Raw genomic sequence first — 14,530 nt, 5'->3', positions numbered from 1 at the left:
GATTAGAGAGGACTAAATGCCATTTAGTTCAATTTAGTCATAGTGTTTGGCTACAAAATGATTAAAAGATAAGTTTAGCTAACCAAAACAAACAGGCCCTGCACCCTTTGGCACTACTTCTACAGTAATTTTTAGTGAAGAAATAGTGTTTCACTTTCATAACAAATCAGCATCAATATCTGTATAAGCCAAATTTCAATGAAACGATAACCAAATTAGTTTTATTAATGCTATTTTTCAATCTAGTTTTTTGTCGCAACAAATTAACATCAGCAGAAACCTTTTTGTCAGCCAGCCGAACAGAGGAATTTGGTCAGAGCATACTTTTTTTTGGTAGAGAGACCGATCGAGCAACTAATTCAGGTGTGTTTGGTTTCATGTCCAATTTCTAGCTTGGCTAGAATCTTAGCTTGGGCAGTTTTTAGTTTGCTCCCACTAAGTCAATTCTCAGTACTATGTTAGCCTGTCTAGCCCTAAAATATATTTGGTTGTCTGATTTGTTTCGATAAATCACCCATTCTCTAAATTGGTAAGTTTATCCATGTTGAGAAGTTTGGTCAAACACCTGGTGGGCACCTCTTCAATGGGTGTAAAGCGACCATGGAGAGAATAGAGCATATGATGAGCAGGGCATGTTTTTTTAGGCAAAGCCGGAGCTTTCATTAAAGATGGGCAAAATTACGATAAGTGTTTACTATATCCATGAGATCAGGTGGGGTATTTTGCCACTCCACCACTTGATTATCATGGGATACCAAGCGAGCACAAGCATGAGTTAGCTTATTACAATTTCTACTAATAAAATGAAAATCAAAACTATCCAAGTTCTGGCTAAGTTTCTCTATCTGTCCAAGAAGAGAACAAATCTCAGAATTTTGCTGTGATTGGTTGACCCACAAAGGCTAACCAGGACCTGATAGTCCATTTCTAGAAGTAACATGTTGATGCCTCGGTTCTTTGCTAGTTGCAATACATCGCAGAACGCCAATGCTTCTGCTGCAAGAGGGTTCAGACACAACTCAAACTATTTGGCTGTGCCTCGGTATGTTCTACCATCTTGATCTCGAAGAACCGCACGAGTCGTTGCAAACTGATTTCCTTTATAGAAAGCTGCATCCATATTGCATTTTGTCCCGCCTTGCGAGAAAAAAAAGCTGTATAGATGGCCAGCCTATTTTGGCCTTGTTTAGTTCTGACAATTTTTTGATTTTCGGTACTGTAGCAATTTCGTTTTTATTTGACAATTATTGTCTAATTATAGACTAAATAGACTCAAAAGATCATCTCGTGATTTACAGGTAAAACTGTGCAATTAGTTTTTATTTTCGTCTGTATTTAGTGCTTCATGCATGTGCCGCAAGATTCGATGTGACGAAAAATCTTGAAAAATTTTTGGTTTTTATGTGAACCCAAACAACCAAACATAAAAAAAAATGGTTGGAGAGGCAAGGCTAGGGGTTTGTTTTTTGATTATTTTTTATACGGCGGACAGGAATTTGTCAAAAACAAACCCTAGCCCAACAGCGGCCCGAATCGAGCGCCGCCGCCTTGCTCTCGGCTCCACCACTGCCCCGTCTCTGTCCCCGCCTCGCCGCCGGAGACGCGCAAGCTTAGGGCTAGCAACCGTTTGCGCTGACAAGTACCCGGAGGCCCGGCATGGGAAAGAAGATTCGCAGCGCCAATGGCACCTCGACGCCGGTCAGGTCCATGAACCAGGCCGTGTCGCTCCGTGAGGAGACCTCCGGGAGGACGCACGTAGACGATGTCTCCCTGCTGAGGGTCAAGCACCTGCAGAGGCTAGCGGCGTGGGCGGGCGCAGAGGCCGGGGTGGGCCCGATCGGCGCGCTGCTGGGGCGCCGCCTCGCCGCGAGCGCCGAGGCCGCCGGAGTACCCCTCGACGCCGCCACTTTCCTTTGCCAGAGGTGACATGAAAGTTGTTGCTTACTTCACTACTATGCCTTGTTCCTCTTTGCATGTTGTCTAGCCGCCAGGGCACCACACCATGTCAAAATCAATTTGCTCCTTTCTCCTCGAATCTAATTGTACTGGCTGTTATACATTGGAGAATGTATTGTTGTCAATTGTCAGACAGATTGTTCTTCTGCTAGTGACTCTGTCTATGAATATGTTCAACAATCTAACTTTTAAACCAACTATAATTCTTCCCTATCAAGCTGAAAACGTAGTGGCATAGTGGCGCCGACAACAATTAACAGTTAACAAGCAGTTGATACTGCTTTGTCAGGATATTGATATTATTTCTGATATCCTTATTTTGTTAACGTCATTTTCTGTGTTTTGATTAGCTCTGTGTTATCTGCTAGTGGAGGACTTATATGTAATTGTTAAATTGTAAGCAGCCATACCATTATGTATAATTCATTTCTATGAGACAATTATCAAAGATTTTAAGGTCTGTTGGAAATGATTAAAAAATGGCTGTAACCAATATGTCAGCTTGTCTGGGGTTGTAAAGGATTTTGGTAACTGTTGCAAGGCCTAGAGCATATCTTTCTCAGCCTTTATCTTTGCAAATGGATTTTTATCAACTCTCATGTTTAACTAGATTTTGTGCTAATCTCCACTCAATCACAGATAACAATATCTGTCGAGATACATGGATGGACAATTAATATCTTTCAGCGGTTTATGTGATGTGATAAAAAATCCATTTCATAAATAAAGTTTCATGATAGACATTTGACATGTCCTGATAAACATTGGTTGGGTGGTCCAAATGTATGATTGATCGTGATAGTTAGAGTCCTGCTGCTTATTAACATACTGCATCACAGGATGGTTCTTGTCCAATATTCATAATACCATCGAAGTAGCAATACACTGTATCAGATCTGAAGGGATATTATGGATACCGAATGCAGGTAGTTGTTTCTTTTTTGGGATTTGGAGTTGGGATAGAGATAGTGTTGGATGTGTTGGACATTGATATCTATTCCATATACGTATCAGAAATCCGATTGAGTATTTGGATTCGTATACAGTGCAGATATTAAATGTTTGGATTCATATATCGATTATCCATTTAGTATTTAAACCCTTTCGGGACACGTGGATATTGGGAAATATGCATCCCGTTTTCATAGAAGCAAAAGGTTGCATTGCTCCCTGATTGGTTGTTCTTCCTTGTGTCCTGTAACTTGTCAGCTGTCAGACAACCATGTGTCTGCATGTACCTCATTAGTTTACGATAAGCGAAGTAAAATGAAAATGATGTATGGCAATGATCATGTGTGCCTGTCTGCACATACTCATTAGTTTACTATCAGCAAAGTAAAATTAAAATGTTGTGATGACAATAAGGGTGTGCCTTTTCCATGTAGCACGGCTTGCTGATAAAATTTCTATCTTATTCAACCATTACTCTTGGAATTCAAACAACTAAGAATCCTTTCATGTGCTAGAAGGAAGCTTGAAATTAATAAAATAATAAAGTATCCCAGATGGGATGCAGTACAATACTAGTGTCCAGGCCAAAGTGATTTGGGAATTCCAAAAATCAGTGAAAATCCTCTGTACATTATGGTAGAATATGTTGTGTTTGTTTCAGATCACAGTCATGCTATTCTGCCTGTTTTCTACTAGTATTTGGTAACTTCTGTCTATTCACAGCCCTTATTTCAGCCTACAGAAATATCTCAGAACATAGATCTGTAACAAGATGTTTCCAATATTGCAGGTGTGAGACAATCTTAAAGCCAGGCTTCAACTGCACTGTCCGCATAAGGAACAAGAGAAATAAAGCAAAACGTCGTAAGAAATCAAACTGTTGTCAGAACAGTGTTTCCTATGCATGCCATTTTTGTGGAGATCAGAACCTAGTATTAGGTAGTGGGAAGGGTGTTGTTAAGAGCCTGTTACCATTAAGAGACCATAGTACTATGAACTCATCCCATAGAATTATGAGAGGAAACAATAACAACAGAAGAACACATGATAAGAAAGAAGTGCTTGAGCTTTCTCAAGCAGCAATTTTGCAAGTGGAATTGTCATCTCTGTTGAGACAGTCAACTTCTGAAAGTGATGAGCATGGCGAAAGGTTAAAATGTAATCTTGATGAACAGATGCATGAAACTGACCCTATTGCTTCTGAGAAGGTTAAAATATGCGAAGCTACTTCGCAAGCAGAACTTCCAGTTGGTTCATCATTTGTCACACCTCAGAAAAAGAAACCACTGGTGGTGACTGTCCCTAAAGATTCAGCAGGAATACTCAAGACAGGAAGTAGCGTGATTTCTGGCTCAGTCACTCACACACTTTCAGGCTCTAGCAAGTCTGCCTCGAATGACTCTAGAAATAATGTGAAATATGCAGCAAAGGATTCTTCTCAGGTTTCTGGCAGCTCAAGAAAGCGGACAAGAAAGGGGTGGACGACTCTGAAACAAATAGCTGAGAAGGATGAGCTCGAAAAGAAGGAGAAGATGGGTAATTTTGTAATCCCGTTCTTCATGCACTAAGTAGGATGTTAAAGTATTTGCCCACATTGTAATCGTTTGGTCATTAGTTTATCTATTGAGAAGGACAATGTAATTTTGGGGAAGGGAGGGAGCTACTAAATTTTGCAGTTGAATGGAAGAAATGAGGTTACCAAATTCTGGTTGAATGTGGAAAGTCCCACTGCAACAAGTTCTAATGTTGCATGCAACAGATTATTTTATCAAGACACCTCAGGTATAAGGGGAAATCCCATTTTGAATTTGCAATATGTGATTAAGGCCCTGTTCATGTGCTGGGGTGAATTGGGATGTAATTTAGCTTAAGTTCCCCTCCAATCCACCTCAACATATGTAGATTGAGATGGATCGACAACAAGGCCTTAAGGAGAACACACTCAAAGACCATCAGCCATAGCAACATTAAATTTTGTTGCGGTGGAATTGTCTACATTCAACCAGAACTTGGTAACCCAACTGAAAATCTAATAGCTCAGTACGCCCAAAATGACATTGCCAGGAACAGATTTTAGATGAACATGTCAACATTCAAGATGAACCTAAGAACACAGAAACATTTTAAGTCTTCCTCATCATGGAGTAGAAAAACTAAGCAAAGGAAAAATCACTTCCTCGTCAAGGAGCTTAACTTCATAGCCAGTTCTAAGCAAAATCAAATGAACCATAAAAAAAGGCCAAGTTCTCTAGTGTAAGACCAGGACTTCTCTGGTTCCATTAAAGAAAATTCACTTCCAACATTCACCACATGGTAACAGGACTTTGGTTGCAACATAAGCCTAGAGTGGATGGCAGCAGTGAAGCTATGCCGGCCACAAACATAAAGGCATGATGCAGAGCAAAGAGGCAGCCAATGGCGCATAGGATGAGCACGAGCCCTACAGGTAGCATATTCCTTGGCGTTTAAAACCATAGCGATGCATGAGAAATACTCGGCCTTCCAGCAGTTAAGCAGTGCATCAGCACAAGGAATCCATGCCATTTGATTCTAAATTTCTGACAAGAACAAGCAAAGAGAACCACGCTACTGCACCCAGCCATCCAGACAAAACAAAATGAACTGACTAATTTTCTTATAAGTTACAAAAGCCACTCAGTCACTGCTACTGCCTTATATCTCAAATGAGGACATGGAAACATCGATAGTTGCTCAAGCTTGGATACATCACTTCACCAATAAAAACTAAATCAACTTTGGTCGACTGACCACTCTTTCACTCCCTGTGATGACAAAACCAAAACCATTTTTTCGGAGAATCAGAAAACTTTATTACACAATAAAAAAAAGCAACTATCTTCAGTTCTACGAGCAACTCCTACGCTTTTGCAATTGAGTTAGGCATTCTTGTTTTTTGAAAAAAAGCTCAAAAGTTACTCTCCAACGGTTTGGCAATTAGTTTTGGCAAATTTGGCAACTTGGCAAATGAAGGGTCAAACCATGCATATATGCAAAAGTCTACGAGACTTGGCATTGGTGTTTTCGTGTGACGGAGAGACTTCTCTTGCGCGCCTACTCCTTCTCCTGCATGCCGCCGTCACAGTTCCCGCACGATTACTCCATGGTGTCGCTGTCGCCCACCATCCAGTGGCTGGCTGGATGCAATCGCCAGCGACCAGGGACTCCTCGTTGACGTCTTGGCGACCAACAATATCACGTGGATGGCGGCGACGGGGAATAGCCGTCACCTAGCGAAGAAGGAAAGAAAAACCGCACGAACTGGCGGCAGCGCGCGAGGGAAAAATGCACGGGCAACGAGTGAGTCCATAATTCTATTTTTTGAAAAAGAATTATGGGGAATGGTTGGAGATTGTCTCTTTTTAGCTTTGCCATATTCATTTGTGAGTTGACAAACTTTATGTTTGCCAAATAAAAAATGCAAAATTTTTGGAGTTGCTCACCTTTGGTAAGTTTTTGGTGTCATGTTGATATTCAAAAAGTTATTGATCCACCTAGGACCTAGGTGCACGGCCAACAGACCACTCTTTTCACTCCCTGCGATAACCAATTTTTGGAAATGAACAGACTTTATTTCACAAAGATGAAAAGCATGTTTCTTGAGTTCTGAAGTACAATATTAAGATCTCTTTTATGGGGGCTATGCCTTTCGTAGATTTTGGTGACATGTTAATCCAAAGAATTATTATGACAGAACCGCCCAATTTATACAAGTTTAAGTACGACTGTCCCCCATTTAACACGTTGACACACGCATACTCTCACTTATATAAACGCAGTAGTCTGCCAAGTGTCACGAAGGACCTCGGTAAATCAACTTTACACCAAGATCGCATGATTAAGTAAATACACATCACATACACGGAGATTTGCAACGAAAATAATATTACAAAAGAGTTCACAAATAGTAATACAAGTTTGGATTTTCCAAATCGATTAGAAAACAACATAGCTTTCAAATGATTACAATAAGATAAGTTCGAATTACATTGCTAGCACAAGTGACATTGTCCGACAAAAGCATATAGATGAGAACACTATATAGAATCGTCGAGCCCACCAGCGGTTAGCCACCATCTTTAGCAGACTGAAGACTTCACCTGCAACATAGTGGGATAAACCCTGAGTACTCGAATGTACTTAGCTAGACTTACCCGACAGGAGAGAAAATAAAAGACTCTCAAGGATATGCAAGGCTATTTGGTAGAGTTGGTTGGATAGCATAACTTTGCCAAAAAGAGCATCACTATCATGAGTCCTTACTTTTAACCTTTTAGTCAAGATTTTAGCATCAAGTTCAATAAAGCTACCATAGCTAGATTTGCATCTATTCTATAGCAATCACTTGATTAATAAGCATCACATTAATAACCATATCCGGTTTACCATGTAGCCATCATCATCATAACCATTAAGTTTCATTTAGTGTATCTACGTTGCCGCTGCTAAAGTCAAGTTCTCACTATCCGGGAGAAACGGCGATTCGAATCGATTCCTATCCAGCTGGAGGGGTATTCCTGGCACTCACCCAAGCATACCTCGCGAAGGCAGCTTTAGATCATCTTTAGCACAACTCAGGACCAGTTTGCGGGTCCGATCAGCGCCGCCCTAGGGACCGCCAATCTGCCAGGGTCTAACCTGATACCTCGGTCTTACGCCATTGACTCCCCACACATACTTACTACCAACCGGGGTGCGCACTCAAACAGAACGGGGTATCCGGCCTGAGTTGCACTCGTAGGCTTCGCGGTCGGAACGACTTATCCGACCAACTAAGTGTCAGGCATGCGTTCAACATGACAAGAGGACGTACAGCGTATCGGTCCTTAAATGACACACACGGGGATAGATCCACACCCAAGACCTCCATGCCTTGTTGTTTCACTACCGTCATCCCGCCTGGTCTCCATTCATTATTAACACATGGTTATTTACACGATAGCAAATATAGCCAACCCTGATTAGGTATCCACCTATATCTCGCAGGTGACAGGAAATCACCTGGCTTCTACCGAGCTAAGCATAGCTAAGCATAGAACGTCTTCCTTATACTAGTAAGGGTTCAGGTAGTTTCATATAGTGGACAAGGTAGGAAATATGCACCAACGGTTTCATTCAACTCCTATCACCTAATGCATCATATAAAGTTATACTCTTATGCTTTTGTAAAAAGAGAGGGTAGGAGACTTAGAATGCTCCGGGGCTTGCCTGGAATCCGACACAAGTCAGTTAAGTTAGCTTGCACCGTCTTGACGACATCTAAGGTTACAAAACTTGTGTAGTCCTTCCATCAGCCAGATGGGTCCACCATCACGTCCTTCATGTGGTTCATTTAGTGTACCTAAATAAGATGCAAGATGCAAGTGTATGAACACATAGAAGTGCAATAGACAATGCATGATATACAGTAAGCAAGACAAGTATCATGTTACTCTACACATACATATGTGTTTCATGTTGCTTAAGTAACATAACACAACCAACATACTAAGATAGAAAAGAATGCAACCAAGTATATCAGGCATGGCATACATGTTTCACAAGATCTCAGGTGTAATAACTTGGCCATTATCAAAGACATGAGTCATACATAGCAATATACCAAGCAACAGCAATAAAAGGAATCTGCCATTTTTAGGACTGTTAACAGCAGCTGAGTAAATAAATCATAACTGGAGTTACACAACTCCAAAGGATATGAATTAAGACATTCTAGAAAGCCTAAGAAATTAGCTACATTTGATATGTAGATATCAAAGCATGATTCTCAACTTAAGCTGGTCGAAATTATAAAGTTCCAGAATCTGTCCCTGACAAACAGAGAGCAACCATTTCTGGAATTCAACTTTGAACAGACATAACTCAAAAACCATAAGGCCAAATACTACCAAATTTTAACAGTATCTAGATAGATGAATTATCTACAACTTTGCTATAAACAAGATTCCCAGAACACATCATTTACATATGGTAATCCAAACAGTTCCAGAAACTGTCCAGAAACAACAATTGCAAACAATTAATTATTAACTTATGTTTCAAACATGCATTTGAGCAAAACCATTATTACCAACAGTTTTCACATATCTAAAGAACACCAGAAAACATAGTGGTCATTACCAAATAAATTTATTTAATGCCTTTCTTAATTTATTTGGATAATAAGGTGAATTAAATAACATATACCAAAAGTGGTCAGTACGTAAATTCCACCAAAATTACAGTAGCTTCTACATACTATCCCTAGTCTACTGTCAAAATTTCATTGCATTTCAATAAACATAGCAACATCTATGAAAAAGACAAATTACTATTGCAATTAACCATGTGAGAGCAAGATAAATGCATAAATCATATTTTCTTCAAACACATGACCATATTATATATAAACATGATACAACCATATCACAGAATTGTACTGGAACAACATTTTCCATTTTTACATTTTTATTTATAATTATAAACCATTTATCAAGCCTTAAGCAAGTTAAATCAATAACTCAATCATACTGCAACCAAAAATCATGCAAATTTTTACCATAAGATATATTAATAAGTTATCTACATCTTTTATATAGACATCTTGCACAACAAACAACATTTATATCATGGAATTAGTTGCACAATCAAAACTACTCAGGCTGCCCAAACAGTAGAGGTACAACTACAAATAGAAAACTAACATACAATTCATAGAAGCATAACTGGAGTCGTAGACCTCCAGTAAACATGATTCTTAACTTTTTTGAAAGCTTATAAAGTTATCTACAACTTTACTGTTATCATCTAAAGATCGAATGCACAATTAACAAGGTCAATTAACCCCATGAAGACATCTCTGTTCAAAACATGGACATAATCTATCATGCCACACTAAACAGCCATAACTTGAGTTTCATATGCCCATAAACTATGGTTATGTACTTTCTAGAAAGCTTACTAAATTGTGAACAACTTTGTTATAAACATCTAGAGCTAAATCTACAACTAACAAGGTCTTACATAACAAACAATGCAAACCTGTCTGGGTTTAGACAGAAACAGGAACTGTAGTTTAAAACACTATACATAAACATATGCTTAACCACAAATTGCGCTATTTACTTTTCTGGAAATATTATGAAAATTACTACAACTTATATATTTTCATCAAGGCATGATTTACAACTTAACTGAGCCAAACAATACAAACATGCAGATCTACTTAGAATAGGAGCAAAGCAACACAGGGCAATTGTTATTTTTATAACTCTTAATCTATCATGCCTAAATTCATGACACTTTTACCAGACATCAAATATCATATGAAAAGCTTGTCACAATATTTTCACATTTATTTGAGCAATAATACAGTGGTTATGAAAAAGACAAATATAGCAAGGAATTAAAACCTAACTGCATAAATCTATTTTTACCGTTAAAACTTCAAACTAAAACATGCCATATTATAGATCTACTGCATATAGAATTTCACAAGGATTCGAAAAAGTCCACATTTGCTATTTACGATTTTTCTATGATTTTATATGGATTTTCAAAGTTCTAGCATTTCTCCAAAACAAATAGGTCATCGAAGCACTATTCATATGAGTCATGAGTTCTGCAGAAAACCCCTGGCTTTAGTCGAATCCGACCCCGAGGTCCCTGGTCACGAATCTTTTTTTTTCGCGATCGGGTCTTTTACCCGTTTTTCGTTAAGAGGAAAGGCCAAAGAAAGGCCGAAACACAGATACAAAGACTCGCAGGTAATCCAAGGATTACCGGCGGAATCTCAAAGACATAAACGACCAGCAAGAATACATGGTGGGGGGGGGGGATGGACCTCCACCTCTAAACTAACCGACTATGCCTGCCACATAAAAAAACAATCACGCAAGGGTCACCAGCAAGGGTAGGGTGAAGCAAGGTGGTAACACATCCACCGATAGACTCAGCATCCATCCGTGAGTGACTAGGTAGCCACCGCGGAGAGCTCGAAACCCATCCACAAACGACCAGGTAGCCACTGTGGAGAGCTCAGCAACCAACAATCCATCCATCCACAACGACCAGGTAGTCATTGCGGAGAGGAAAACGACCGCATCTGCTACCGGCCAGGTAGCCTCTGCGAAGAAGATGTATCCGCTAGTGGCCAGGTAGCCATTGCGAAGAAGACGACTGCGGCGACACCAACACCCTAGGTTGATAGACCCTAGTGAGGAGAGAGCTGAAGCGCAGGCAGACACAACATGAGTACCAAGCGGCTTCGACGGGGGCTGGCCAACAACGCAGCCTTCAAGAAGGGCATGACGTCCACGAACGCCAACAACGTCAAAACAGGCTCAAGGACTTTCGTCCACAAACGACCCCCAAGGACCCATGCGACGAACCAATCTTTCGATGACGCCTTCAACAAGGTGGATGACGTAACCGTGCCATCGCCGCCGGCCCGTAGAAGAAGTCGGGCAGGTTTTCACCCCAGAGCATGTTCGACCACGGTCACTGGGTGATCGCTTGGCCCCGACCACTAGCCCATAGAGGCGTTGGCCACGAAACAGTGGTGGCCCTGCCAAGTCGCGGTGCCGGAAAATGGTGGGCCAGCCATGGCCAAGGCCAGCCACAAGCACCGCCCTCCATAGGGGCGAGTACGCTGGAAGTCAAGCCACAGGATGGCCAGAGTCCGGTTCTGAGCTAGCGCTAGAGTACTCGCGAGCCACAACACCGACCCACGAGCTGCCCGACCATGACGCATTAGAGCACGAGCCCCAGCTGACGTAGGCGTCTAGAGCGGAGAGGCGGCATTGGTAGGGTCCCACCTCCGACGCGTCCCGCAACAACCAACAGGGCACCACGCTGCCAAAGTTTGGCCCCAGCGCCTCGCCGCGGGGGAGCTGCCGAGTCCATGCCGCCATGGCCAGGTGTATGTCGAGGCCGCCTGGATCTGGCTGCCTGGCACGCCACGCCGTGTACGCTGGCCGCCGAGCTGGACCCCTACCGTATCCATGGAGGGGGGCGTCGGATCCGGCCCAAGGGGCCCCGGATCTCAAGCCTGAGCGCACCGCGGCCAACCAAGCTCGGAGCCCAAGGTCAGAGGAAGAGGTGGAGGGGAGGGAAGGGGAAGAGAGAAAGGAAAAGGTGCTATGGGGTGGCCTTTTTGGGCGCCATAGCTGGCCGCCACCGCCGCAAGCCGGTGGCAATGGCGGCCCGGGGTGCTCGCCGGCCGACGGGGGTGGAGATGGAGGTGGGGAGTCGCCCCCGTGTCGCCCTGTATGGAGAGCGACCCTGGTCACGAATCAGAACAGAGGACTCACCAGAGCTTCCTGTTCCGGCTAGTCGGAGCCTCGTCGGTGGCGATGGAGGGGTGGGGAAGCACCAGAAGTGTCTTGCGAACTCGGAGGAGGCCATGGCTCGGCCAGAGGTGGCCCGTGGCTCAGTGGCCACGCACACACGTCGGCGGCGACGGCGGCGGCCAGTGGTGGTGGCACTCCGGCGGTCTTCCACCTCGGCCGAGGAGCGCCAGTTGTAGAGGAGGAAGTGGCGGAGGCGGTGGTGGTGCTGTCTGAGCGTGGGGGCGCCTGGATGAGCAGGAACAACGGCGGCCATGGAGCTCCGAGGGCTCAGCCATGGCCATGGCCGACATGCTCACGTCCCCGCGGTGGAGAGCGAAGGAAGGCACGAGAAAGTGGATGGGGATGTCTGCCAGCGACCCAGCAGTCCAAAATACGATGAGGAGAGGGCAGGGGCGCGTGGCATGGAGGTGGGACGTGCTGCCCTTGCATGGTTGCCACGACGGTATTTCATCGAACACGTGTTGTGCAACGATGTGGCTCGAGTGGGACGTGTATTTGGGCCATGTGTGTGCCGAATTTGGACATGGGCCAAAAATGAAGTTTGCCAAGCTCGGCCTGCCCTACAACTTTGGTTAAGGTTCCATGGTCATTAGAGTTGTAGATTAGTAGATAATTTGATGCCTACCCTTAAGTGTCAATGGCTTGATGATGATTAGCAAAACTCAAAATTGATGGCCAAAACAAAGTCAAACTGGTGCCACCTTTTGGTATGCTCTTGCTCACAAAATTTACTCCACCTTTTATTTTGGGATCCAAACAAGTTGTTTAGTAAAATTTGGAGAACGTTGGAATGCCAACGTGATGAACTGCAATCCCAGACTTAGAAATTCGAAGTGCTGGAAATTACAGTAGATTCAATCTTGTGACTATTATTTGACATGCCTAGAAGAAGATTCGGATTTGGGCACTTTAACAAAGATTTTAGTATACAAACTATACTACAACGTTTACAAAAGGACCTTGTACAGGTTCAGCCTGGAATGAGAAATACAAAGCTCCCAACTAGGGTACCCGAAACTGAGCACCTTGATGACTTAGCCAAAATTTCAGAGATCCAAAACAGCACTGAGTTGATTTTTGTGAGCTCAATTTGACTAGGTTAGGGACCAAACTAGCTCTTGACCATTAAACAAAGTTTGTTCTACAGAAGCTAAAATACAACTTTTGTTTAAGGTCAAACCTCAGAAATAGTACAAAAGTCAAACTTTCACTTTGGTCAAAGTAGCAACTTGATAAAGCTTGAATTAAGGTTTTAGGCCAATTGAAGCACTTTCTGGGCACAAGCTCAACATGAACCCTTCATGACTTTTGTTGTAGAGTTCATATAGAGTCATTTGGGCAAGTTTGCAAGGATTGGTTGATGTTCCATGATTCCATTCACTTAATGAGGCCATTCCAACAAGCATGTAACTTATCATTTCATGTGACCTTTTGATTCCAAACTTCATGAAACTTTTTGAGTGATCACAATAGGTAGTGATGGATGTAGGGCACATGAAAGAGGTTCCATTAACATCACCCAAGTATGCACTTTGAAAAGGTACTATATGTAAGCAAGGGTGCATTCTCCAAGTTTAACTTGAGGCTCACTTTCATGGATTGACCTTGACTTGATCATCACCACATATCATGACATGTTTGAGCTCAAAACCTAGGGTCTAACTAGTGGCAAACACCTGGGGTGTTACAATTATGATCAACCTATGTGAAGGGAACACATAGGCCTTGTTTAGTTCACCCCAAAACCAAAAAGTTTTCAAGATTCCCTATCACATCGAATCTTGGGGCACATGCATGAAGCACTAAATATAGGCAAAAACAAAACTAATTGAATAGTTTGGCTATAAATCGCGAGACGAATCTTTTGATCCTAATTAGTCTATGATTAGACAATATTTACCACAAACAAACGAAAGTGCTACAGTGCCAAAATCCAAAAACTTTTCACAACTAAACAAGACCATAGTCAAGTAACAATAGTTAAAGTTTACCAGGTTTAAGTATTATTATGCTTAAGATATTACCGTCCATGAATCACAGTAAAAACTCTCAACGCACAGTAAAAAATGTTGAAAGCCAAATTTTAAGAGGATGCAAATTTTACCATACATTTCCATATATAGATGGAGCAGAGGATCTACAAGATTTTTTTTAATTCGATCTGTTGAGATGCAAGGAATATCTATGATGAAGTCAGAACACAGTTTGCTAGACATACTTCATAAAAATTAATACAACTTACTACTTTGTGGTTCCGTGATACTTGTAGTCAATAA

General features: G+C 42.2%; 1 protein-coding gene across 1 annotated transcript; it reads left to right on the top strand.

Moving 5' to 3' along the window:
• Positions 1,470–4,679, top strand: LOC8075429. Its single transcript, XM_002457910.2, has 2 exons — positions 1,470–1,922; positions 3,698–4,679. Exons 1-2 carry the CDS (start codon positions 1,657–1,659, stop codon positions 4,473–4,475), a joined length of 1,044 nt encoding a protein of 347 aa, XP_002457955.1. The 5' UTR covers positions 1,470–1,656; the 3' UTR covers positions 4,476–4,679.

The sequence above is a fragment of the Sorghum bicolor genome, chromosome 3, assembly GCF_000003195.3.
Source record: "Sorghum bicolor cultivar BTx623 chromosome 3, Sorghum_bicolor_NCBIv3, whole genome shotgun sequence".
In the NCBI taxonomy this organism is placed as follows: domain Eukaryota; kingdom Viridiplantae; phylum Streptophyta; class Magnoliopsida; order Poales; family Poaceae; genus Sorghum; species Sorghum bicolor.
The sequence above is the reverse complement of the archived record's forward strand: the minus strand, read 5'-3'. Positions and strand labels throughout refer to the sequence as shown.